We start from the raw sequence: 27,734 nt of genomic DNA, 5'->3' as shown, positions 1-27,734 counted from the left end.
ATTTCAAAGGTTATTGCTTTCTTGCTTTTCTTTGAGGAGAGAACAAAATGATTGAATATCTTCACAAAATAAGATGCGTTAAAATTTGTTAACTGAGTACTACTTTAATTTCTTTTCCTTGAAATGACTTTAGAGTTTGCCTCAAACCTTTCCAGGGAAAGCCATATACCTCCTTGAAATATTTCTGCCCTGCTGAGAAGGACTTTGGCGTGCTGGTGGATGAGAGGCTGGACATGATCCATCAATGTGTGCCTGCAGCCCAGAAAGCCAATTGTACCCTTGGGCTGCATCAAAAGCAGCATAGGCAGGAGGTCGAGGGAGGGGATTCTGCCGCTCTACTCTTCTCTGGTCAGACCCCACCTAGGGGACTGTATCCAACTCTGGGGTCCTCAGCACAGGAAGGACATCAGCGTGTTGGAGCGAGTCCAGAGGAGGCACACCAAGATGATTAGGGGGATGGAGCACCTCTCCTGCGAGGAAAGGCTGAGAGAGTTGGATTTGTTCAGCCTGCAGAGAAGAGTTTGAGGTGACTGAACTGTGGCCTTCCACTGCCTGAAGGGAACCTACAAGAAAGAGGGAGAGGGACTTTTTACAAGAGCATATAGTGACAGAACAAGGGGGAATGTCTTCTAACTGAAAGAGAGTAGGTTTAGATTGGATATTAGGAAGAAATTCTATTCTGTGCGGGTGATGAGTCACTGGAATGGGTTGCCTAGAAAAGCTGTGAATGCCCTATCCTAGGAAATGTTCAAGGCTAGGCTGGATGGAGCTCTGAGCAACCTGGTCTAGTGAAAGCTATGCTTGTCCATGGTAGTGGTGTTGAAATTATATGGTCTTTAAGGTCCCTTCCAACCCAGGCTATTCAGTGATTCATATTCTGTGATTCGGTTGCTTCAGTTTGGTTTGGTTTGCTTGACAGAACTAGTCTGCAGAGCCATCAGCAAATGGCTCCAAGGCAACAAATTAGAATGTGGCTTTAGGTTGTCAGGATCTGCCTCCAGGGTCTAATACAGAAATGTCAGTCCAGAAATTTCTGGCCTTGCAGTTGTTAATGGCCAAAAGTGTGCCCTGAAAGTTCGCAAGTAACAAACACAATCAATAACCACTGTTAAATGGCAATTATATTGACTAAGCAAAATATGGTTTATGTAACAGTCAGACCTTAGCAAGCCAAGAAATATCTTTCAACAGCTATAAAGTACTTCACATTGACTGGTTTTTATTGTCTATTGTGTGAGCTCCTTGGAAACAAGGAGTATTTTGTTATAGCTGATATCAGGTTCTTTTGTGGGAAGAAATAAATGGTTTCTTAATGATTTCTGAAAGTTGCACTGTGGGTATAATCTAAGTCTTGCAGCTCAACTCAAACAGAAAGAAAAAGCAAGACTTTCATCAAGACAAAGAAAAACTTGGTTGTGCTTTTGCTGTTCAATTGGAGATGCTCACGGTACCTGTACTTTCTGTTAATTTTTCTTTTCTTTCTTTTTATATGAAATTTTTAGTTCACTATTTAAATTGCAGTTCAGGTTAAGATGAGAAAAGTTTAATTTTGTTTTTCATTTGAGCTTACAAGAAGTGGGGGTGTGTGAATAAGGCTCACTCTGAAAGCTGTTCTAAGTTTCTGCAAGGCTAAGGGACTGAAAATGAAATGTCTGTCTATGCAATTCAAAGGGCTTTAAGTGGACAGAACTGTGAAATAGGATTAGGCAAGAAATAGTAGCTAGAACACAAATCTGTTTGGCAAAGTATATATACCATTTAAATAGATCTCACGATTATAAAGTTGGTGAATTCTGCTGGGTTTTTATAGTGTCAACTATGACTGCCTTCTGATGTGTGTTCCCCTGCTTAGGAAGATTCAATCCATTGAATTTTAATATAGTGCAGATTTTTAGGTTGTTGCTTTCATAAAAAAACAATTTCAGTTTTTTCCGTGGTGATTTTAGGTAACAGGATTGTATCATCTTCACCCAGTTTGGGGTATGCATGCTTATTGTTTTACTACAAAACACACATTGTTGACCACTCCTCTCCATAGTATTAGTTTTACAGGACTTTGTTCACATTAGCTGTGCCCGATGATTGTATTGTCCTTTAAATGTCTTTCAATAACATTATTGCCCATGTACTTGCCCACAATCTAGGGACATGTCCTGAGTGTCCCTAGACACTACATCTTCCCCAGGTTCTGTAGATTCTCACTTCTGCAGGATTTTGTACATTAGATTTAGTTGTACTATCATAATTAGAACTCTACGGTAGGAGTTCTTGTTGTGCCCACAGATTTCTAGCTGGAACATCAGAAGAGAGTTGAAGCTATTGATATGTCCTTCGTAAAAACTGCAGTAACTGAGTTCTAACACATACCACAGATTAGGAACATAAAAAGTCAATCAAGGGCAGACAGCCTATTGAAAAATCTTTGCAGATAATAGTGCGTATGGGTCAGCAATTCTTTGCATAGGTGCTTTTGTATCTATTGGCATTTATTTCATTCCCCTTATCCCCAGGATCTCCAGCTTGACTAATTTTATAGTCGTATTCCATCAGGGTGGCTGAAGCAGTCACTACGAATTTCTGACAGTCTGGATGGTTTGGGATATATATATATATATATATAGGGAAAATAGTTTTTAGAAAATGGATTCTAAATTACTTTTTTCTTGTTTCATGAAAGGTGTTTCTGAAGCTTCTGCAAGACTCAGAGAAGATGCCCTGCATTCCACAGGCAGCACACCAGGACCATAAAAATTGTATTGAATCAGTCTGTAAGTAAAAAATTACTTCTGAAGCAACTGCATTTAAAAAGATCACAAATGCAAATATAAACATGCACGACTTTCCTAAAGTTGAGGAATGCACAAGCAAATGGAGAATACTGCCTGCTACCATATGGTAGTTCCATTTTTGTGTGTGTGACCTGCCTTGGGTAGTAGGTTTTTTATACATCTGCTGTGATTTACCTCTATCACTTCACAGTCATCTTCCTACCCTTCTCTGTACACACGAACACTAGTATTTCTTCACTACATCAGCATTAACTTACGGCTTCATACCAGTCCCTGGCAATTAATTACTCTCTTTGTTTCATACTGACAATGGATAAACATTGCTGAGATATACCACAGATATAAAATCTATAAGCTACTAGAAGGGTGCATTTGTGTTCATCTGCGTGCAAATGAAAAAAAAAAAAAAGAGCTGGTTCCCGTATAGCAGAAGATCATTTGTCCTCTCCAGTGGCATGCTATTTTAGGTTCCCATATGTGTTTGTTTTAAAACAAATTCCTTCATTCTATTTTCCTGCCCTGCAAGCCTGGGAGGAGGTCCTTGCTAACATTTCTGAAAACTCAGGAAGTTTGTTCTCCTTTAAAAACTCTTCTATAAGTCACTAATGTGATGCCATTGCTCAGCACAAGACTCATGTTCTCTTATGTCAAGCTGCTGAATATTTTCTTATCCTTCATGGGGTTTTTGTGCTTCTATACTCATCATATTTCTTTCCACTTGAAGATCAATGTCTAGATTATAGTTTTCTTTCGTTAGATGTCACACATTCTGTTCTATATGCAGTCCTTTTTGTTTTCTTTCTAGAGAACACAGGCGCAGGCATAGAGAAATCCTGTTCTGTGGACCTTCAATGTTGCAGTAACAGAAATAACAATTTTGAGCCAAGCTTGCATTATTTGTTAAGATAAATTCGATTGGATCTGCCAGTAATAAGTAATCATTGCCAAGAATCATGGCCTAAGGTGACACCTTTTCTCACAAAGTGCAAATTTGACTGGATGACTTTTTTGGAGGGTCTTTTCGCTGGGCTACTTCAGTCCCTGTTGAATCAGTGAAGATATAACTGCATCAAACTTAAACAAAACCTCACTAAGCAAATAAAATTGCCACTCCTGTCAGTGGCGAGAATGAGACTTAAATTCAAAATAATTTTGAATATTCCTTTCTTTTATAACAGTTGCTTGTTTATTTCTTCTAGGCACAGCTAGGACATCTGAACTAATTTCAAATTAAAACAGTCTGTCTTCTCCTCATTGAATTTTCATTAAAAAGTAAGATTTACAGTTCCTAAAGTAATGAAGACAGAGTATATTCTACCTAAGAACTTGATATACTTCCAGTCTGTATTTCAAAACACATAAAATGGTATTTGTTTAAGTTATTACATTAATAAAGAACCCAGTAATCAGAGACTGTATTTTTTCAGTCTGATAAATTATAGCAAGAAAATGCGATGATAATGCCATTTCTTTGGGGATGAGAGTACTGAAAAATTGTCATTCATTGCAGATGAGTGTCATTCATCATTAAGGACAGTTGCGAAGTATAGGCATAAGGGATCTGGGAAATGGTCATGAAGGGTATCCGTCATTGTCAAACTAACTAGAATACTCCATGGGCAATAGCTTGACCTGTATAACTTTGTCTTTGAAAGCAGATTCAAAGGCAGTCAAACTTTCTGTTGTCAAAGTAGTCAAATGAATTTTCAAAACCCCCTAGAGCAAACAGCTGGGATTATTGAGGAGATCAGAGGATGCTGCTATTTTATTTGTAAAGGAATTTGGACCTGAGAGATGCACAGATCTGAGCACAAGTGGGGGTGTTAGCTATCCTTTACTGTTGCTGAGCCCTTGAGATTTCAGCATTGTGTAAAAACCAAAACATTATCTCTTGTCCCCCAGACTAGGAGATGTAGTCGAGAGGCATGTATGTTCTTCTTAATGAAATAGCAGAAACAGACAAGAGACATCATTTCAGCAAAATATGACAGTATCTCACTGAAGTCAGAGCTTTGATAATTTCTAGTTATATTTTACAGTGTCTTTATGTATTGTGTCTTTCTGGAATTAATTAAATTCCTTCATAGCAGCAGTAAACATAACCTTGCTGATGAAAAAAAAGGCAACTGTGAAAAGGTGATAAGACCAGTCCTAAAGACAGTTAGATCACTTGAAAAGTAGAATCCATTCTAAATAAAGTCTGTTTTAATGAAACCAAATCATGGGCAAATCTATGTAATGGTGAGTAATATCCTGGAAAACACTGACTCCGAGTTATCTACTAATCTTGGTGGAGAAGCATTTTAAGACAGCTAAAATGATTTATATTTGAGTTAAATGTACAAAAGGACACAAAGAGGTCATTTTGACTATCAGTTCAAAATTGATGAGACCAATGATACATTACTCTCTACAATTTTTGGACACATTTTTAAGTTTGAATGTCTTTAAGGAGAAACTGAGAACTTGGAAAGTGAGCAGAGAAGTCCTTATAAAGACACCATCAGGGCTCAGTTAGAATAGTTTATCAAAAAGAAGATAGAGAAGTGGTTTGTTTAAAAAGCCTAATTTTTTTTAATGCATGTAGAATGCTGCCTGTTAAGGTATAGATCTAACTTTTATAGAGGCAGAGGTCATAAATGGGATAAAGGAAGAAGTAAGTAAACAAATAACTGGAATCTCAAGGCAGGTACTTCTCCTAGAGGTTAATTAATAATTAGAGTTAGTCTACCCAGGGAAGTGTGTTGCGTCTTCTGGGGCCTTTGCAGAAAATATGCTACAGTAAAGTGTGTTGTTGATTTCTGCACATGGGTAGCAGAGTAGAATTTGATGTCTGTGGATAAGTGGTCAAGTGGTTTCTTCTATTCTTACAGAGTATTTTTTAATCTAGTATAACAAATTGAGTTCCCAGTAACTGCAAAATAAGGGTTGTCAGAGTTTTTGTTATACTGTGTTTGAAGTTATATTTTAGCATCAGTTTTTAAACAGAACCCCCTTCTTTCAATTCCCTGTAAAATTTGCATAAAAAGACCTAAAATTATTTCAATGCTCCACCTTGCAAAGTATAACAATTTCTGAGAAGAAAACTGTGGACATAAAGCATCAGTGTCTCTGTTCAGAAATGGCTGCTGACATGAAGACTGATATTAAAATTTTCAAACTTTTGCTACCTCCTGATAAGGAGAAGATGCATCATACATTTCAGTCTTCTGGTAGTCTAGTAGTATAGATAACACTACCACATAAATTCAGCACCAAACCCTGAAAAAGAAGTGTCAAAATAGCTGACCTAAAAATCTTGGATACATTATATTTTCCTTCAGTTTTTTTTACTAATGTTTTAATTAGTTTCTTGAAGGAAATCTCATGATTCAAGTATATATTGAAAACCTAATTTTGCCCCTTCAAAAATTTAGCTTTATTTTCCTCAACCTCAAATCTTGCTTTCTTCAGTCTTTCAGGATTATTTCAAGCATAGAGCATCTTTATAATATTACCTATTAGTTGTCACAAAAAGATATCTGATCTCAAAAATGAGACAATTTAACTTGTTTAAGGTTTATATAAATTTGTTTTCTTAGTAAGTGTGTAATTCCTTTTATCCTTCTGAAAATAAATGGTCAGTTTCTTCCACTTTCTTCAAATGTGTTTCACTCTTTTCACCCACTACTTTCTTCTCTCATCCAAATATTTTCCCTATCAGTTGTTTTCTTCATGATTGCTCCTTGGTCCTTTTCCACTTTTCATCCACAGTATGGACATCTTGGACTCTCTGTTAGACAGACTCAGACATCAGAGGGCAGTTAGAAAAACAATGGAAATACAACTGTTTTCTAGTAAAGGGTGCTACTCCTACAATGCCAAGAAGCTCATCCATGTCCTGTTCTCCACCTCCTTGTTCTCATATTTATCTCCTTACTTCTGACACATGAAAGAAGTGAACCCTGCCTGCCTTCCTCACAGAGACCTCTTTTTACCTTCAGCTCTAGAGAAGAAAACAGTCAGTAAAGCACCTGACAAAAGGGGGGGCTACATTGAAAAAGCCCTAGATTTCTGCAATGGCTAAAGCACCAGAGAACAAGAAAATACTCTCTTCTGAACTTTGTATTTTGAAAGTCATATTTTTTGCTCATGAAAGTGTTCTATTGTTGTAATTGAGCTGGTTTCAAAAAGTGACTTTCTGTGACTTAGTAGTTCCTTTCCTGTAATTCGGTGGTTTTGCTTGTTCTTAAAACATCTCGTTTTGAGTGGAAGATATACTTGAAGCAGTACATTGTGCTATAGATATACCTTCAGGCTTCAATTAGTTAGAAACCAGAAATAGTCAGTAAGCTTTAGACCACTGAAAATGACTGAGGAAAGATGCATTTTTCCATCTTATAATGGTAGACATGATGCCTCTTCTGTCCTGCCTAGAAGAAACAGAATCTTCAGAGAGACTTTATTTAGTTGTGGGTCACCACAACTGGTATGCATGGAACTTCTGATGATGATGACTATATATTGAATTTCTACATATCTCAAAGGTCTTCTAAGCAGAAAATTTTATTTGATATTAATGTCTCTGAACTCTTACTACCTAATGTAGATGTATGAGAATATGAGAATATTTTGAACTTGCTTTTTTTCCAACAATCTACTTCCTTGCCTTTGTCATAATCTAGAATGTTTTTATGTTAGTTATTAATAGTGCTTGCTTCAGAAATGAAACAGCTTGGAAGCTCAACCACTTTGCTCAGATATTTCTGAGCTCAGATATTTCTGAGATAAAGAATACAGATGTAGGTGCATTGGGAATGCTTTATTTATCCAAAGGTAATGTCAGAATGTGAACACCCTCAACATCTTGAAAAATAAGTGATCAAATAATCTCAGTTGAGTAACTCTTATGTCTTGCCTATAAGCCCTTCTTTGATTTGTTCTTGACAGCATATTTCTTCATACAGAGTTTGTTTTCCCTCAGACTTGCTAGTGCTCCCTTCCGTGTGTGTCTCTCCCTCTCCAACGTTTCCTTTGCACTCCAGGACTTCCTGTTATTTTCTTTCAGTTCTTGTATTTTGTTGAGGCAGTTACAACAGCTGTAGACTGAAAAAAGATATTGACAACCTATACGACCTTTCATGGTATTTTTAAAATCTTGTCTTTTAATGAAATATCCAGAAGTCTCGTTCTCCATTCCAAAGGACTGTTTGTCTGCCATTTCATGTTATAATGATTCCTAAGTAATTTAAAAGAACTCTTCCTCAGAGGATGAATGAAATCTGGCAGAGAGTATTCCTGTGTTCATTTACTGCTTTTGAGAATGATCTGAAAGCATTATTTTGCAGGTATTCAATTTTTTTTTCACATTTGCAACATCTTCAAAAATCTGTATTCAGTATATGGTTTATGAGATCATCTATTCTCTGAAAAACAACTGAAATTTAAACAGCAATGGGTTGCCTGGTATAACACTAATGTGACTTTTGCTGAACCCGTAATAATACTTTTTTTCCTAGCTTATACAGTGAACTTCTTTTTTGTTTATGCTCTTTCTGCTGCTCAGCTGTAGGAGTTTTCCAAAGATAGTATTTACACCTCATGTTTTGGATAAATTAATTATTTCTCTCCCGACATATGGGGCCCATGTGCTGGAGAAAATATTCACTTTTAGGTAATTAATACAGAGTCACACATAGGATGTTAGAAAATGTTTGTTGCTAATAGCTAGTCTTTAGGTTTTATATGCAAAGTAAATTTTGCTGGTCTCTTGCCTTGCTTTAGCTTACAGGTCGAGTACCTATTTTATAGGGTTTTTTCGAGGTGTGTCTGGGTCTGTGTATGTTTACATATTTTTACAGATGTAAATAGCATGTGTGTATTTACACACATGCACATAAACCTCTTTATAACCTAGTTTTGCTTTATTAGTGCTGTTGCACCAGCAGATACAGATACTTTAGCTTCAATTTTGTAAGTAATATAAATGACAATTTTTTTAAGAAATGCTTATCAAGGGTAAGGATACTTACTTTTCATTCTGAAATGGAACATAGCTTAGGGAAGGGGCTTCAGGGAACCTTCTTAACACCTTGCTTCATTTAATGAGTAAATACCATATGAATGTAGAAGGTGTGTTACACATCTTAGTTGTGCTAGTAAGACTCTCTTTGAGACTGGTGCTTCCGCTTGAATCCAGATTTTCACCTGTCTGGTGAGTACTCAAAAGTATCTCCTTTTGTGAAATTGTTCTCTCTGCTCTGTCGCTAAAATATTTCTTTTGTGTTACAAAATCCCACAAAGACTTGATCAATATTCACACATCCGTTTTCTCAATACTAGCAACATTCTGCAGGACTACATAGTTTTCTATTCTCAAAACTAACAAAAAAGCTGGTGTAGGAGTTACAGGGACAACATCCAAAGTAGACTCAGTATGAAGGGCAGTATACTGAGCAACCAGCACTTAGGACAGCACTTCTTTTTGCCAGCCCTTCATACAACAAACTTATGCCAGTCACAAGGTGATACCTTGATAAGACTTGTATATTACGCTGTTGCTGGTTAATTCCTGATTTGAAATACAAGTGGGACTTCATGATGAGTAGACGTGTTGTTGGACTTTTGTATAGATGGGAATTTTTAGCCATATAATTTTTTTTCTCTTTCTATCTGTCTCTTGATCTATTCTGCAGTTTATTTAGGTTACCATATCCATTGGAAGCATTAGAAAAAATGAAGCAGTTGGCTCTGTTAATCAAGATCCTTGAAGCTGTTTAATACCACTATTTATGAGATACAGAATGCCTGAGGAAAGAGATTATTCATCAAACGCATTTTTCAATTACTTGCTATAGTTGCAGGTTTGAATAAAACATACCTCCTGCAGAACTTTCAGTTTTGAATTGTTTCCCTGCACAAACTTTGATATGATTTTATTATTAATAGAATAACTCCAGTAGAGGTAGTGTCAAAATACTCTTGATTATTATTAGTCTAAAAATATTCTTTATTACGGAAACTGCAATATTTTAGACAAAGTACTTTGTTCATGTTAAGGTAATACTTGCACAAATTCTAAAAATTACAGTGGCTCAGAATGTCCTTGTCTATCAGGGTGAAATCTGTGCCCTGCTGAAAGGGTTTGCTCCATTTGCTCTCTGAGTTTTCTCTGAGTGATTCCAGGAGGCTTGTTCCAGAGTGCTGTATACAGTGTCTCCAAAGGCCACTCACTCCAAACTGAGCAGCTGCATGACAGAAGTCATCTGCAGTACAAAACTGGACAGCTGCTACTTACAAGTCCCCTTTCCAAGAAGCAAGTTACCAGTGGGAAGTACTTGAGAACACCTGGTTTGAATCTATAGTTCTTTTGACCCTTGCTACATGTAATCTGTCTAGTTTGAAAATGCTTCCTTGCATTGTCTCACATGTAATGTTATGGGCTGTGATAGAGAGAACATTTAGATTTTATTGTTGTCCCGCTCTTTCACTCATTTTTCACCAAACACAGGAAAAGCGCTGTGGATTGTAGCCCTATTGTCTGCATTGGATTCAATCTTTAAATGTTGTAACCTGAATCTACAGGTTGAATTCAGTGGCTTGAAATCTAACAACTTTCTGAGTATTGATTTACACTTCTAGAAAGAAAAGGAACCAACCTCAGTAAGTGTGCTGCTTATTGTAATGAGAGGGTTTATTTTAGTGCAGGAGATGTATGATGGTTGTTTGCCTGTGCATACCCAAATGTATTCTTTCTCTTGGCCAAGTCTGAGATCAGCATAAAGATATATACGAAATCAGCTGGGATTTTTTTTTGCAATTCTGATAGACTGTGCTTCTCCTCTACTTTTATACTTTTAAAGAATACTGACAGAAGATGCAAATAGGCTTCCATTTTGTAGCCACCATTTCGTGACTATTTTTCAATTCTTCCTTCACTTGCCCCCTACTATATGTAGCAATTCATTGCAGGTGCATCCCTGCAGGGGAGATAGTACTACAATAAAAGGATATCTGTTTGGAAAATTATCTCCTGGGAAATTAAATTAGCATAGTTGTAAATGCTGCAAGTTAATAATGCAGAAGCTTAGAATCAAAAACTTAGGGTTCCCAACGCTGCAGCAATTTTCCTTTCCAATGCATGATACGAATCTGTCCACCTGGTTGAATATTTGCCTTTTTTTTTGTTTGTTTCCAAAGAATATGCCCATCTCATAATGATGAAGGTGCCCTGGCCATAGCAGAGTTCACCACACAAATCTTAGTGTTTAGTTCCATCTTCTTTTTCAGTTTAAGTTGGCAAAAATCCCAACTAAAATGTAGAGATGAGATATAAATCAGGGCAAAGTGGAAGAAAACATGGAAATGTAACAACAGAGATTGTTTTATGCATCACAGCTGTAGAAATATTTGAAACCCTCTATTTATGAATTATGGGGACAGTGCATTCAGCAATGTATCCTCCTCTTCCATCAGACCCAGACTAGGTTAGGTGGCCATTCATCTGATCAGCTTGGGTGTCAGCGTAACAACCCTATTTGGTTCTCCATGGTGTCTGTAGAGTCATGGGTTGGAAGGCAGCACCATTTTTTTCCTATTTCTTTATGGTCATGCACTATTTGTGTGCTTATGACTGAAGAAGGCAAGAAAACAGACTATTTTGTAATAGAAAATTAATTTCCTTCATTGAAAGTTATTACAGTGGTTTTATAACCTAGAAATGTTACATTCTGAAATAAATATATGCTCAGTCAAGTTTCTGTTATGGCTACATGCCTACCCACTTCCATACTAGTAAAAACAACAAGGGGTGTTTTGACATCAGCTAACACTTCAGCAACAGCAAGGTTGTTTTTTCCTAATCGCTGCAGTAGCTATTATAGTTTATTATACTAGCCACAGTACCTTGGAAACCCAATCTAAAGTTGAGCCCTGTTGTTCCAGGCACCCTACAGACTAATAGTAAGGATAAAAAACCCAAATCCTCACTACCTTTGACAGCTTGCAGTCTAGTTTTAAGGCCGAATGCAATGAGTAGATAAAACAGACAAATAGGTTAGGGAAGGTAAGGTTATAAAACAGGTCCATAAATTAAAAGCAGAAGTCTTGGTTCACTGTCTTTCTAACTATTTTATTTACTTGCTAAATGCCATTTGGACTTTCTTGCTTCCCCAAATTTACACTTAAAATTTGACTGTGGTGCACATTGTTCTAAAATTCTTATTTACTACCACTCATGAGGTGGCGTTGCATGATGTGGCATTTATATTTTTAGAATATTTTGTTATTTTGATATAAGTGATGACAAAGCTTAATGGCTTTTTGCACTGATATGAGACTGAGTATTCTTGCATTAAGTAGACAGGTAAAACAGTCAGGAAAATCTGTATATGCTTCAGTACTATCTATATGTGAATTCAAGAGTCTGGCTTACTTTCTTTATGTCTTATTTGGACATTTCAGATACCTAAATTCATACTTCATTAATAGAATTATAATGTCTGCTGTAAGTAGTTGTGAATATCTGTGAACATGTAGAGGAAAGGAAAATTAGATTCTAATTCTTTTAGTTTTAATCAAGTTTATATCATTTTTAAGAAACATTTGCCTTGCATTCAGTGGTGCTCATCTATTTTTCTATTGTTCATACCTATAGTATGTTCTAATTCTGAGAAAATGCAAGTTCTTGAATTAAAGGATGATATTCATAATGTGAACGAGGCTACGTTATGCCTGGAAAGAAAGTAAAGACCTTGATTTAGAATTTTTCTTACACTAAAAATCTGTTCTATTTTGTAGATCTTTGCAGCAGCATACTCTGATGTTGAATGACTGTAGAAAAAGTAGATTCAAATATGGACTCTGATCAAGTTCACCTAGTAAACTATACAAAATCCTCCTGTAAACAAAATCAATATTATGGTAATTTTTATAAAGAGTAGACAAATGTATAAGAAGAGGAAGGACATTTTTATACCTTCTAATGGAATGTTGTGCACAAATTGATAGGTTAGCACTGACTCTATGTCAGTATAGCATATGCTGAAGTGCAGAAAGATGTCAGATCACTACCTCATCTTAGAACTACTTGTTGGTGCAAAACTTCTGGAAAGCTAATAAATATGTATTGCATCTTAATGTAGCCAGTTTCATGTGAGCTAGCTCAGCTGTTTCACCAGGGTATTTCAGTTCCAGAATTACCTTCCCAAAATTTAGACTTCCTCTACATGACATGTCTAAATGCCAAAATGACAGAAGTAGAATTGAAAATGTTTACTCCCAGCTACTAACATGACCATTGCATAGCCCATTTTTCCTAATGCACCATGAAAAAAAGATTCTAATTACATTGCTTTCTAGAAGTGCAAAAAGCTGGAGAACAGGACCATCTAATACCTAGTTAGAGACTTTTACAATAACTGCTTCTGCTCCTAATTCTAGAGCAGTCTATACGTAAGGATTTTTAAAATCTCGGTTTCTAGATTTTAGGACTTGTTCTGTTTCCCTGTACCTGATATTAACCTATATGAATCAGAAAACAGCAAAAATCTCTTCCATAATACAAAAGAGAGTCTGGATGAGTTAGGAAGTACAACTTAATTGTGAACATAATTGCACTTCTAGTGGATAATTGCAATCGTAAGTCAAGCAAGACAGCTTCTAAAAGTTGGGTCAGATTTTTAATTCTATGATCTAAATTATTAATGAGTATATTTTCATAAGCTTTCTGCATAAAAATTGACTTCATAACAGAGAGGTCAGCTGGTCTTGACTTTTCACCTTTATGATTATCAGTGATAATCAGAAACTGTTTTCCAATAAATGTATGCTGGTTTTATGCATCCTGACATACACACCAAATGTAGGTGGTGAAATACTTACAAGCTTTATGAAGCAAAAATTAATTCTGTAGGTTCTAGTTGAAAGAGTGATTTAATATCTTGGGAATGTTAAAAACCATATTGAGTCAATTATGAAAAATCCAGTGCTACTTTTCACAGTGTGGCTGCAGTCAGGGAAAAATGGTGCAATGCATAAAGAAAACGAGCGGGTCAGTACAAGAATGCATAATGCTATCAAATCAGTAGAGTTTCCACATCGGATAGACAACAGTATTGAATGCAATATATCTTGAGACTGATACAGTAGTAATATAAGAGGACTTGAGACAAGTGGTGAGGTTGATTAGAACTGTAAAGATTTTTATAAGAGGAGACTGAAAGGTTGAGATTATTTATGCAGAAGATGGATTGGAAACTTCTATAACCTGTCTCCTAAAGCAAGATTTAAGAGCCCATCCAGTGTCATCAAATAGAATAAATTCAAAACAGATAAACAAGACTTTTGGTTTTTACCTGAAACAGAAAGATATGACAGAATTCAAGGTCACAAAGATGGAAATTTAAGATAATTCAGGAAGACATTTGTCACCTTTCTCAATCAGATTTTTAAACAACAAACATATGAGGTTTTAGAAAAGACAAATCACTTTTAAAAAAAGAAGGGCCTGAAACAAACATATACTTCCACTGTAATAGTTTACTGCAACATATTGGGACGTGTCTTGGCTTGTTTGCATTATGAATATTGAGTAAAAGTCAGGATACTGGACAAAATGGGCAATTATTTATATTCATGATGACAGTTTCCCTTCAGATTGCAATCTGAATTAATTTGTTATAATTTCTCTCTCCTCTGTTTTTCAAGAAAAAAGAATGAATGGTAGTTCTGATTTCCCTTTCTGCCCCCAGAAAGTAGCTGTCATAGTTATCTTTCAGAGATTCAAGGGGTCAAATATTTGGAAGCATCTTTCCTTTACATTTCATGCTCATGTTCTATGAATAGGTCTGGGACTACAGAAAGTATCTCATTCTGTGCTTCTTTTCCGGCATTTTGCTACTTTGATAAATAAGATATGGTATACTTTACAATTTCAGAGATGCTTAGTTGGAAACACTTACTGGATGTGTTTTATTCTAAAAGCTCTCATATCTTGAAAATCGTTTTGCCTCCAAGTTGTCTCAATTTCTCTCTTTTGACAACTGTGTGGAATCTTACCATACTAATGTGAAGAACTTACTACATTCATAAGAAGTTTGCTTCAAAAAAATACTTCTTTTAATAAGAGTGTCTCCTCCTACTAGTCCAATGTACAGAACAAACAAGTTCCAAGCCTAAAATGTAACCCTTCTTGATTATGGCACTTGAATGTTGAACCAGAATTTGAATTCTGTAGCTGCTTTTTCTCTCCACAGAGATTCAAAATCTTAAATCCCATTTGTGTTAGTTGTCAAATTAGCAAGATATGGCCATGGTTAGAACTGCTTAAAGAGAGTTTCTGTTCTATGGGATTTTCTGGGGGAAAAAAAAGGAAACATAATTCAGTTGCAGAATTAAAAGAATAAATACTGCTCTTACTTCATTCACTTGAACCATTCTGGTATTCATACTGAGCTCTCAGGTGACACAGTTCAAACTTAGCATGCTTATTCCCAGATATTTTTTATTTTTCATATCCTGGATGTTATTTTCTGGAGAATTTGAGCTGTAACCTTCCCAGAGACTGAGGATGATTAACCTGTATTTACCTGGAGAAATGAATACAGAGTTTTAGCAGTTTTGATCAATGTCCATGGTTAGAAATTCAGGTTTCTTTCTGATTAATATTTTATCCTGTTTGCCCCTGTTGGGCTAAAACTTCTCTGTTAAAACAATATAAAGGGTCTGGGATTAAAATTCAAGTAAATTGGCAAAAAAAGTGTGCTAAGGGAAGGAGAATTAATTTGAGGTTACTTGAGAGTGGTTGTTCCAACATGGAACATGGCAATGCTGGTTAGAGTGGTCTCAATACATATAGAAGGGAAGGTAGTAAGAGGCAAATCACAACGGCTCGTAAAATATAGCATGACTTTGAACACTATGATAAAGAGGCTATTCAGTCTTGCTACTGTGCAGATACTTGTGCTAGTAAATCTACCAGACACTGTTATGCTGTGAGAAAGGAAAGAAGCTGAAGGACATTCAGTCGGACAAGGCCATAAGCAAGAGTATTTGGTAATAGCCTGCACATATCTAGAAGGCTTTAGGGACTAAAATGGAGGCAAACTGATTGGTGCGATTCACGATTGTCTAACAAAGAATGATAAAATGAAATTAAGGGAGTGTCTATCAGGAAAATGATTGACTGGTGAGATTGTAATAAGCTGTGAACACACTCCCATGAGAACGTGAAGGACAGCCCATGAGCTGGAATTGTGAAAACTGCATTTTCTAACAAGAAAATTTTATCAGTCCAATATGACCAAAGAAATAAAATGCTTTTTTGAGAATACACGGTCATCTGTTGTACTCCGTTACATACTCTGAAGATGACTACTGAAATTTCTGTGGAAAAGTTGCTACTGATTCAGATCAGGGTGTATCAAGACCTTAGAGCTAATACAGGCCATGTTTGTCAGAGTAATTTGTCTGGGAGCAAAGGTGGCAATGCACAAGGAATGGTTGTGCCAGTGCAAGGACCATAGGTCCTAGGGAAAATAGGTGTTCAGTCGGCTTTTAGCTGAGTACAAGGAGCTATAGAGATGTGTTCACTGAATATCTGTTTTCCCTTATAGGAATAGTTAATGAGTTAATTAGTTATACTTGGGGGTGGGGGGTGATGGGGCTATAGTATTCATTCCAGGATAACATTGTTGGTTTATGTAATTTTGTTTTATTCTATCAAAAAGACTGTTGTGTTCTATATTTGAAAATGTAGAACAGGAAAGTTTAATTTGATTTTCCTTGTTTGTCAAAAGGTTACTTTATTGCTTTTTCTTCTTTTTTTGTCTCAGATATCTCACTTACAAGGGCTGCAAGTGTGTGTGGAGCCCATCTTGTTCTCCCACAGAGTGTTGCTCTTCTGATGAAGAGGTTTCACCACATTAGGCGTGACTGGAGAGGAAGCCTCTCAAATGTGCTGCTGCCTGTCCTCTTTGTTGCACTGGCAATGGCCTTGTTTAGTGTGAAGCCACTGGCTATTGATTATCCTTCTCTCAAGATGACACCAAACCTTTATGACAATGCAGAATCCTTCTTTAGGTAAGGGGCTTATCTGTCACCTTCAGTGTCCAGGGTTCTGTGACCTCGAGTTCTCATATTTTAAAGACTATTTGTATTCTAGAAAGAATGATAGGTTACTTGTTACAATAGTTGTGTGGGTTTCTTTCAGGTGTTTACTTACACTTCTCCTAAATCTTCGTTCGTGAAGCCTAGCCATGACTTACACTGCTATAGTTTATTACAATAGAAAGATATAATTAGAAAACCTTTGTGCAAAGGATTTTCTGTAGGAAAGGGCAAAGACTTTGGACAAGTTTGAACTCAAATCAATACCAGCCATGACCATTTATATGTAAATGCACATGTGTATTTGAACAAGCCTTTGCATGCTTCATTATAACTAGTTGCTTAGGTCTAAAGCTATTTTCTCAAAGTAATTCTTAGGTTTGAAAATATCACACAGTATTAGCAAAGCCTGATGCCCTTCTTTCTCAACCTAGTTTCTATATGTTCAGCTTTGAAACCAACTAGATTATTTATTTATTTATTTATTTTTAAGATATAGTATCTATAGCTCAGCTCTGAACTAATCTATATTGAGTGCATATCACTTTTTCTACTGGGCAAATATACAGATAAACATAACATGATACCGTTTGCATTTAAACAAATGAATGAAACATAAAAGCACTTAAACCATGCTAGCTGTTAGGAATGCATGTTTATAAAGAGAAAGATAGTCATGGGGAGACCTTATTTGTTTAACCATAATTGTTATTGGATTTTCTTTACACGTTCACATACACTGTTTTGAAATTATATAATTCTGGTATGTTTCCTATGCATGGATTTTATAATAGAGTTAGACGTATTGACATGCCTTTTTTTCTTTTTCTTTTTTTTTTCCCTTCTCCTCTATTCCTTACCCCCACGGCCCACTTTGAACAGCACTGAAGATGATAACTTAGAAAACCTTTCTCAAGTTCTACTGGGTTATTTCTCTGATTGGAACCACACGTGCATGCATTCACAACAACGGTAATTGTGAATAATGTAACTACTTCCTTAATTGTAAATATTGTAAATTCAATATTTTTTTTCTGTGCAATGTGGATTACCTTAAACTGTTCTTGGCAGCATGGGGTTAATGACAAATCTGTTCTGATGAAGTAACCAGTATCCAGGTACAGAGTACAAGTAGGTTTCATTGCTAAAGGTCTGATCCCAATAGCTTAAAAGTCAGTGACAGCTTTCTGATTAATTTCAGGAGGATTTTGATCAAGTCTAGTGTCCATAAGAAGGAAGATTAGACAATAAGGAGAATATCTTTTAGGGAGTATTCTAGATTTCCAAATTTAGGAATGCAGTGTTGACCATGCTTTAGTTATTGCTACAAATACAAGGCATGCAGCTCATTTAATGCTTAAATAATATTTTAAGTGAATCCACTTTGAAACAAATGAAATATTTTTAGTAAATCCACTTTGATACAAATGAGTACAATTTACATCACTTAGATACAGCTACCACTGTGATAAAATACTAAGAAGGTTTTCAGGATGCCAGATCTGCTCATTACTCTGTGGGTTTCTTCTGTTAAGTAATCTATTCCTTTCATTTAATGGTTGTTCTTTTTTTATATTTATTTGCATTAGAAAAAATAATTCATGTTGGCAGATGGAAAATATGCCACCCCAGGACTCATGTGGATGTGTAGCTGGACAGGAGGTAGGTCATTTTATATTTACTTATGCATGTAAAAAATATGTAAGTGGATATTATTTCTAATCCTTGGCTGCTGAGAAGGGCTAGAGAAAGGAACGAAGCAATAAAGCCTCAGAGCCCTGCTTTGTTATGATAGGAGATTTCCCTCTATTTCATCTAATGTTTGAGCTACATGTTCTGAAGCCTTCAGGGAAAGAGCTCACACAATTTTCTTGTTTATATATATGTATCTGAAAAAACAGGATCAGAGATGGCTGAACTATTTTCGGAAGATGCAACTTCACTTTAAGTACGTTATAAGACATTGCAAAAAACCAAAAACTCGTAAAACAAGGTTAAAACATAACACTTCCATAATATAAGGAAGACTACGTACTTCCCAAGGGAAATAAGGGTGATCCTATCTGCTTGAATGCACCAGACAATTTATACATGAATGAGATTAATATTTAGAATTTAGTTTTGTATTGGATTTTGTATTTGAAAATAAAACAGCCTTCAAGAAAAGAAAGGATTTTTAAAAAAATATAATTAATTTCTTACCTTCTTGATTGGTGAGTTTTCCTCCTGCCTTGTTCTGAGTTGAGTAATGAAGCTGTGTCTGAGGTGACAAATGTATTTCTCTGAATGGGACCATCCTATCAAATAACTTCTTTCTCTCATAAAGACATAACTATTTAGAGTAAGAGTTGTGTATGAACTATAGCAATAGAGTTTTGAGAAAAGTGGAAGAAGGGAACTAATTTTTTGCTTTTCTGGACAAGGAATAACTTTGCCTCTAATACTAATGAGATGTATAGTTAACAAACAAGAGGATTGAATAAAATAAGAATGGGAACTCACATAGGGAGAGACCTATTAACCATGAAAGCTCCAAGGAGAGAAGTCACTTGAGAGTGACCTGTATCTAGGATCTATGGAAGAACAATCTCTGAGAGTGAATTTTTAATTTCTGTAGGGTTGAGATGTCAAATAAGCATTAAAAACTTTTGGTTGATATACATAATACACTTTATAAGGCTTCCAAGATAACTGATCATATTATCTGTCTCCTTTTCTTTGGTTTTGAGAGTATCCCACCGAATCATTAGAAGACATCTTCCTTTATTCTTTTCTGCAGTCCATCAATGAAATTTTTAGAAACATATAACACTAATTATAATTTTACTTTCATCTCATACTTACCTGGTGCCTTTTTTATGTTTCTTCTCAGGCACAACAAATACGTAGCAGTCTTGCCTTTTCCATTGCTGTAAACCTTTCTAAACACATACAAGTTTTGATGTTTTCAAAACAAAACTGACTGAGAGGGTTGTAAGAGAAATCAAAGGTAGATCTAACATACAGGCGACACAGTCATTTGAGATGCCTTATAAACATAAAACTATACATAATTTATTGAAAAGTTGTCAACACTGAGAAAGGCAAATACAGTTGAAAAGAAATTCTGTAAAATCTACACAAAAATCAAAAATTACGACCAAATGTAGTGCCACTGATTTTTAAGAGTGCTTTACTTATTTTATGTATACTGTTTTTCAGATGTGCCCAAGTTTCAATACCTCTGCTCCTTATGTAAAGAGCAAGAAAGGACATATTTTATATAATCTTTCAGGGTTCCTTGTGGAGGAGTATTTAGTGAGGCCTTCCAACAAAACAAGGTAACCTTAAAATATCTAGCCTTTGCTTATCCTTTGTGTATAAAACTCACAGTCCTTCCTGATTCAAAGCACAGACCTATATCACTGAGAATACAAGGGGTAGTTGCCTTTATCTGTTGGTTGTTATCAAGGCATAGAGTCAAGCTACCTTTCAAGGTACGATGAAACTCCCTCCATGGTCAATTCTCAGAACTTCCTGCAGCAGTTGCATGGTGATGGCCTCTAGGCATACTCTGGCTTTTCTTGCCACATAACAGACTTATTTCAACATCTCAGAGATGCATATCTAAATCAGGTGAACGATATAATTTCCATTCCTCAGAGACTCAATCAAATAGAGGTGGATATGCTCCATTTAATATCTTCTTTGAAGTAAAAACGACTGGTATGCCCCTGGCAATACTTCATATTCTGTGACAGCAGCCACAGGTTATCTACTGTATTTTGAAGTTTACTTATGTGTCTTTACAGCTCAACCACTGCCTATGATGTAAGCGCAAATACTAGACCATGTATGATTTTATCAAGGAGAAGAACGTGTTAGCCACTTTATGCACTAAAAAAGAGTGCATCTGATTTGATATAGAGTTAAACCTCTTAGGAGGAAAGATCTGAGCTAGAATATGAATGAAATAGGAAGAAATCAAGCTGAATAAGATGCTTCTGGAAGTCAGTAGTACCTCCCTTACTCACGATCCCTTCTGTTGCTCAGGGAATTCAGCTTTCAGAAAGCACGAATTCTTATCCAAGGAAACCCCTTTGTTGGAAATGAGACAATAATGTTCAAGAGTATATTGACCCCCTCCTTTTTAACGGGGAAGGGGTTTGTGAGGGGTGAAGTTTTATTTTCAGTTGGAAAATAAAGCACTAATGTAGTTATTCCCACTTTACCCTTGCAAGAAAAGACTGTGAAGCTTAACGCAGGTAACTTTTTGTTACTTTATTTTCTACTACTAGATATGGTGGTTGGTCTTTTGGAGGGAGGAAAGCACTTGAACTTCAAGATACGAAACTGAATAAAACCAAATCTCAGCCTCTGGCTAAGGTAAGGTTTGCATGTATATGTGCACATCTGTATGTATGTATTGCTTACTTATTCAGGCTCCAGACTTCACAACACTTAACAAATAATAAATCATTACATACAATCCTTGCACTTAAAAACTGGGAGAAAGTCACTCTGTCTATGACAACCGACTTCTCTGTTCATAATTCTTGAAGTATTCTCCTGTGTTCTGAGAAACACTTTTAAATGAGTCAATTGATCAAGCTTTTGTTGTTTGTTTGTTTGTTTTTCCAGTGAACTCATTTCAGAGTCTAACTTAGCTCACCTTTAAAACTTTTTTTAGGTAGTCAGCCCAGATTTTTCTTTTTATTTGTTTTCTATAAAAAGCTAATATCATCATTGACTAAAGTACATTGAACATCATAAAAATGAGTTGTTATTGATGCTTTTTCCATGCCTGCAAGGAATACTTTACTACATTTCTCTCTCCTCCTGAGAGTAAAGATGTCTTCTAGGAGTAGCTACTTCTGCATAACAAATATGCTACCCTTTTCTCAAAAGAACCTTTCTAAAGCATTCCAAGGAAAATAGAATCTCCTGCATTGATAAGTGCCTGTTAGCCTCCAGGTGTCATCCCAAGCTTTCACAGTATGGAGATACTGTAGCTCTACACTGCATGCCAAAAGGCTCAAGAAAAAACTCTTTATTTCAATTGTCCTTAGAGTAATCCTTCTTTTCTGACTTTTGAGATCCGCTCAAATGCAGATGCATTAAGAGTAGAGGAACAGCAGTCTTGGAGGAATATTGATGCGTATAGGTGAGGGGTTTCTACTTTTTTATTCAAGGCAAACAATATTTGTTAAGAGGAAGCTGTGGACTTTCCAGGTTCCAGATTAGAATATGAAAGAAAGATTCTTCTGCCCTTAATATGTTTTATGGGAATATAGATTGTATATGCTCTTATGAAAAAAAAAATAGTACTGTGTAAATAACCTCTATCCCAAAATCCATTTTGGGACAAAGAGTTGAAACAACATACAGATATTTTCCAATCCAATATCATTTTACATTTAGTTTTGCAAAATCACTGCCTGTTTCCAATATATTTACCATGTAATTTTGTTAAAAATCTCCCCGTTTTACATACATACCCTAACATATATATATATATTTTCATTTTGATCATGTGTAATCTCTCTTCTACCCCATATTTCTTATAGCTTTGAAGTCCAGTTCCATCAATCCTTCATTAAAAATATGAAGTTTTACAGGTTGTTGGTAAATTGTGTTTTTCTGACTGCTGTTTTTTCCCTATGTATCTTTAATCATTTTAGACACTTGTTTTGACATACTTGCCCTATGGTTCTTGTCAGGGTCCTTTTTTTTTTTTTTTTTAATGTATTTGGCATAGAACTCCACCTGCCATCAGGACAGGGATAAATTATAGTTGCACTCTTAGTAAGTAAGCTTCATATTTCAGATCCAAAGAAAATAGTGGAGTAAATTTATAAAGGGCAATGTGTTATCTAAAATACCTCTTGGAAGTGTCTTTCAAATGATACAATGTCAAACTATTGTATTAACCTTTCAGTAATTAATGACCAGACTTTTACTTTGACCTTTCAGGCTTGTTCATGAGACGGTAAATGTACCATTTACATAGACTGGTATGAAAGAAAATGAGAAATTTACATTTGAAGAGAATTACTGTAAAATTCACTTCGTTTTAGAAAATTTCTGAATATACATTGTTTTCCTCTACTCAAAAAGCCAACAATTTTTCCTGTTCAGATTATAAACGCTTATTCAATACCTATTTTACTGTACCTAACCATACCATTCTGCATATACTACATACATGCTACATGCATGCACACAAAGAATCTGTATATGTGCACACAACAAATGTAGCTGATTAAAACCATTGATTATTGGCATTTATTGATGGTCAGTGCTATGTAGCAAAAGCACAACCCTTCAAATTTTTTGTATTTTCATGACTACATAGTCTTTGGTTTCCTTTGGTAATATGGGCAAAAATTATTCATTAATGATTTCAGTCGCTATTTTTTATAACATAACAAAATATAGGAAGAACATGTGTTAATTTTAAATACTCCTGAAAGGCTATTTGTACCGTTCATGTGGCATTCTGAAGAGTGTATTTTTCCAGTCCCAAATGTTAGGACTTGAGGCTTTACTGTACAGTAATTGAATAAGTGTCCAGAGGATGTTACATCTCTCCTATCTAATATCCGTCCTGAATCTGGTTAAACAATGCTTAGGGATTTCTCTGCTCCTTCTCATCCTTTTTTCTTGATATGCCATTTGTTGGTTGAAATGTCAGTCTAGCTTTATGCTGGAATATTAACGGCAAGTAAAATGTTATATAATGATGTAAAACACAACTTCACAGAACTTCTATCTGATGTGGTGAGGGGTTGTGTTTTTCCTTGGGAAGGAATTTTCTCAGCCATGGATAGAATAGGGAATAGTGAAAATAAAAATTAATTACCTTGATGTATATATTTTTTCATTCCTCAGCTCCTTTCTGCCTTCTGTAAATAATTAATCACCTGTGTGGTACACAAGAAATATGAAAGATATTTCAACTGAAATGAATATATTTCCATTTTTTTATATTTTACCTTTGCGAACAATTTTGAATAAGACACAAATCTTTAGAAGAAAGAGCTTAAATGTATCTTCTGATGAAGTGAACAACCTCAAATGTCTCTTTTGTCACATTATAATAAATTAAATATCCAGTTTCAATTTGGTTATTTCCTGGTGGTTTGATTCAGTTACATAATGCAACTTGAAGGAAGAATTCTAATTAACATGTTGGATATTGAAATGTATTGTTGCACACAATGCTCTATTGTGTTTTTTGAATATTTATTTGAATATTGGCTGCATTATTATAAGTTGTTCTCTGAATACTCAAGACCTTTCCCCTGCTTCAATTAAATGAGGATGTGTTGTCAGAGTTTTGCTTTAATGTTTTCTTAATTGTCTTTCTTTTCAATACAATGAACACAATTGCAGTGGAGTTTCATTATGTGCGTACATATAGCTTTCTATTTGGCATAAATCTTTTTTAAAAGGATAGAAAGAGATGGATATGTGGGGGTGTGAAAAAGACTGGTTACCCTTGGTCACTTGTTTGTGTGTCTTTGCTCTGGTTGCTATTTGCACAGGAGATTCCGCAGTGCAAAGATTTTCAGTTTTTCTCAGGGCACTTAGGTTTTCTTTCACTACATTTTTTTTTAAAGAACTCTCCTTTTCATTAATGAATGGGAGATCTATTTTGTGTAATAATTTGTGGGAACTGAACTGGGGAAGAACAAAGGAGTTTTGTATGACTTTGCAAAGGGGGAAAAACTTTGGGGTTTCTTTTTTCTTTTCTTTAAATGTGGGGACATAAGACTTTGAGACATTTGAGTGCCATTATACGGTACGTGCAGGATGACCGGGGGATCAAGCCCAGCCAAATGGATTTACAAAAGACAGGTCCTACTTGACCAACTTGACATCCTTTTATGAAAAAGTGACCTGCTTAGTAGGTGAGGGAAAGGCTGTGGGTGTAGTCTATCTAGGCTTCGGAAAAGTGTTTGAACATCGTCTCCCACAGTATCCTCCTAGAAAAAGTGGCTGCTCACGGCTTGAATGGGTGGAGTGGCTTGAGATCCACTCGGCAGAAAGGGACTTGGGGGTGCAGTTGACCTCCAGCTCAACATGAGCCAGCAGTGTGCCCAGGTGGCCAAGAAGGCCAACAGCATCTTGGCCTGATTCAAGAATAGCGATCATCCCCCTGTACTTGGCATTGGTGAGGCCACACCTTGAGTACTGTGTCCAGTTCTGGGTCCCTCACTTTAAAAAGGTTATTGAGATGCTGGAGTGTGTCCAGTGAAGGGCAGCAAGGCTCGTGAAAGGCCTAGAAAACATGTCTTATGAGAAATAACTGAGAGAGCTGGGTTTGTTTAGTCTCAAGAAGAGGAGGCCTGGGGGAACTTCGTCTCTCTCTACACTACCTGAAAAGAGGTTGTAGTGAGGTGGGGGGCTGGTCTCTTCCACCGTGCCTGCAGTGAGAAGACTAGAGGAAATGGCCCTAAACTGATAGAGAGGAGATTCAGACTAGACATTAGGAACAATTTTTTCACTGTTAGAGTGGTCAGGCATTGACATAGGTTCCCCAAGAAGGCAGTGGAGGTATTTAAGAGGAGTCTGGATCTGGTCCTGGGTGATGTGGTTTAGTGTTAGTGTTAGGTCTTAAAGGTCTCTTTCAAGCCCAATGATATTATAATTCTATGATTGTAAGATGCTGTTGAGATTTCAAGCAGTTATGAAGACAACATAAAGAAGAGTAGAAAATGTGAAAGGTAATGCAAGCAAGAGCAGTGGTAGATCAAAGCTGCTAAATTTTTTAATAATGACTAATAACACTTCTGGCAAAGAAGATTCAAGGGTGAGAGACATGGGAGAAATGACAGTGGAGCTCAGAGTGGTGCTTTGAAGCATGATCTAGGATAGATGTCAGAAAATAGAATGGAGAATTGGAGCATTGTAAACCTTACCTCATAAAAATGTGGAGATCCAAGCAAGTCAAGAGAATAAATCAGAGGACAATAATTATTAAGAAAAGCAAACACAACTGAAGATTAGACAGCCTTCACTAGGAAATATAGAGGAGAACATGTAAGAAAAAAAAGCAAAATCTCAAACTAGTGTCCAAGTAGGGGTGGTAGTTGAATAGTATAAGGGGAAAAAAAGGCAGAATTATCTGCAAGTAAAGGAGAAGAGCATCAGAGTGATGATAAAAGAATCTTTATGGAAGTTTCCAAGATGTAACTGTGTAGATAGTAATTTTAGAAAGGATCTGAGGAAACTCAAATCCTAGAATAGGAGTGTAAAGGCAATGAAAACCTATATTAAATCCATTTCACTTTGCAGAAAGATTCGAAATTTAGATACACAGTGAGAATTGCCCAGCATCAAATTAGGATGTTAAAAATGCAGAGAACAAATAGCTGATATCAGACGGAAAGGTTAAAAGTTCTTCAAGTGTATAAACAAAAAGAGGAGATGAAAGGTTGCTATGCTGTGAAGAATGGATATTAATCAGATAGTTTTAAACATCACTAAAACTGAAAATAAACATACATAGTAATTTGGCTTAGTTTTCAGTATGGATAATGTAGGTTCAAAAGCATTATGATTAACAGTAATGGGGGACATAAATAGAATTGATTTCTAACTGCAAAGGAAAGTTCAAACCTTAGTTCAAACCTTTGGGACATAGGAAGCTCTCAGCAATTATTCTAGCACATAGAAGTGTGAATTAAGAGTATATTTGTCAAGTCAGGATGGTTCTGCATGATTTGAGGATAAAGTATATATTACAAAAGAATTGTTTTCCTGTGTTCCTCAGAGATACTGTCTTGCCTTATCTGCCTTAAAATTTGTCTGTATAAATTTCCTTCATGCTTAACAAATCACTGATACTTGCTTGTTGAAGGTGGAGGCAGCTTTGTCTCTTATGGCATACTTTCGTACTCACCCTGTAAACGGTGCCTTCTTCATTCTTTCCTTTCCTCATTTTCTGGGATATTCTGTTTCTAGATGTTCTATGTTGTGTGTCATGTGCAGATATTATTTAGATAGTTCAATTTCAATGATTTTTCCACATTTAGCACTGGTTTTATTCATCTGTTTTGTATTTACAATTAAACAGGCAAGTGTTATTTTCACATTGCTCGTCCTCTATTTTTTCACTCAAATGTACATAAAGGAAAGGCGACACAGTGTTCCAAGAAATCAAAGAATCTCAATTTATAATAAACATTGTGTGGTGTACAGCTCCAACAATAGAAAAGAAACTGTGGTACTCTGTTGAAAGACCTGTGCAAATTGACTCGCTCTGTTCTGCCTAGTTCACTTTCTTGTATAAATAGATGTCATAACAGGAGAGATAGATATATTTATCCAATTCTTAAAGGTATGTGAGCTTTCTGATCAGCATTCAAATTTAACTTATTTTTGATTTACAATTTCCATTCTTGCTTCCAGGTGTGGTATAACCAAAAAGGTTTCCATTTGCTGCCATCCTACTTAAATGAACTAAATAACTTCATTCTGTGGATGAATTTACCTCCTAGTGTGGATTGGAGAGAGTATGGTAATAGTTTTTCTTTGTATTTTTTCATATGTTTTGAAAGGTAGAACCAAACTAAAATAATTTTACGAATGAAAATTTTTCACAGTATGAAGTGGGATTGCAGAGTCCCATTTCTTGGGAGGATTGGAAAGTGGAAATTTTAATTACACAGAAAGTTTGTTTGTGTAAAGAATACAGTAGACAGTAAGGTAAAATTTGAATTTAAAGCTCATTATGCCATACGAGTTTTTTACAAAGACATTTTAGTGGAACAAGTGTAAATTGGTTTGCTACTCATGAGATGTTAGTACCTGTGAAACTGCTGCTAGGGCTTGCTTAAATTGGATGATTAACACGTAATAGAGTATGGATTTAAA

At 35.9% G+C, this 27,734-nt stretch overlaps 1 protein-coding gene across 1 annotated transcript in view; it reads left to right on the top strand.

Annotated features, from left to right (window-relative positions):
* The window catches only part of ABCA13 (ATP binding cassette subfamily A member 13), a 165,809-nt gene that overhangs the window by 77,637 nt on the left and 60,438 nt on the right, over nucleotides 1–27,734 (top strand). The window contains exons 36-42 of the mRNA XM_018069995.3: nucleotides 2,678–2,768; nucleotides 16,601–16,847; nucleotides 17,757–17,846; nucleotides 18,464–18,536; nucleotides 20,076–20,194; nucleotides 21,152–21,239; nucleotides 27,270–27,378. Coding sequence (XP_017925484.2) covers nucleotides 2,678–2,768; nucleotides 16,601–16,847; nucleotides 17,757–17,846; nucleotides 18,464–18,536; nucleotides 20,076–20,194; nucleotides 21,152–21,239; nucleotides 27,270–27,378 — 817 coding nt within the window. The remainder of the gene's footprint in view (nucleotides 1–2,677; nucleotides 2,769–16,600; nucleotides 16,848–17,756; nucleotides 17,847–18,463; nucleotides 18,537–20,075; nucleotides 20,195–21,151; nucleotides 21,240–27,269; nucleotides 27,379–27,734) is intronic.

This window comes from Manacus vitellinus, unplaced genomic scaffold (genome assembly GCF_001715985.3).
Source record: "Manacus vitellinus isolate BGI_N305 unplaced genomic scaffold, ASM171598v3 scaffold_17_pilon, whole genome shotgun sequence".
NCBI classification, from domain to species: domain Eukaryota; kingdom Metazoa; phylum Chordata; class Aves; order Passeriformes; family Pipridae; genus Manacus; species Manacus vitellinus.
This window is presented reverse-complemented; position numbering and strand designations above follow the sequence as displayed.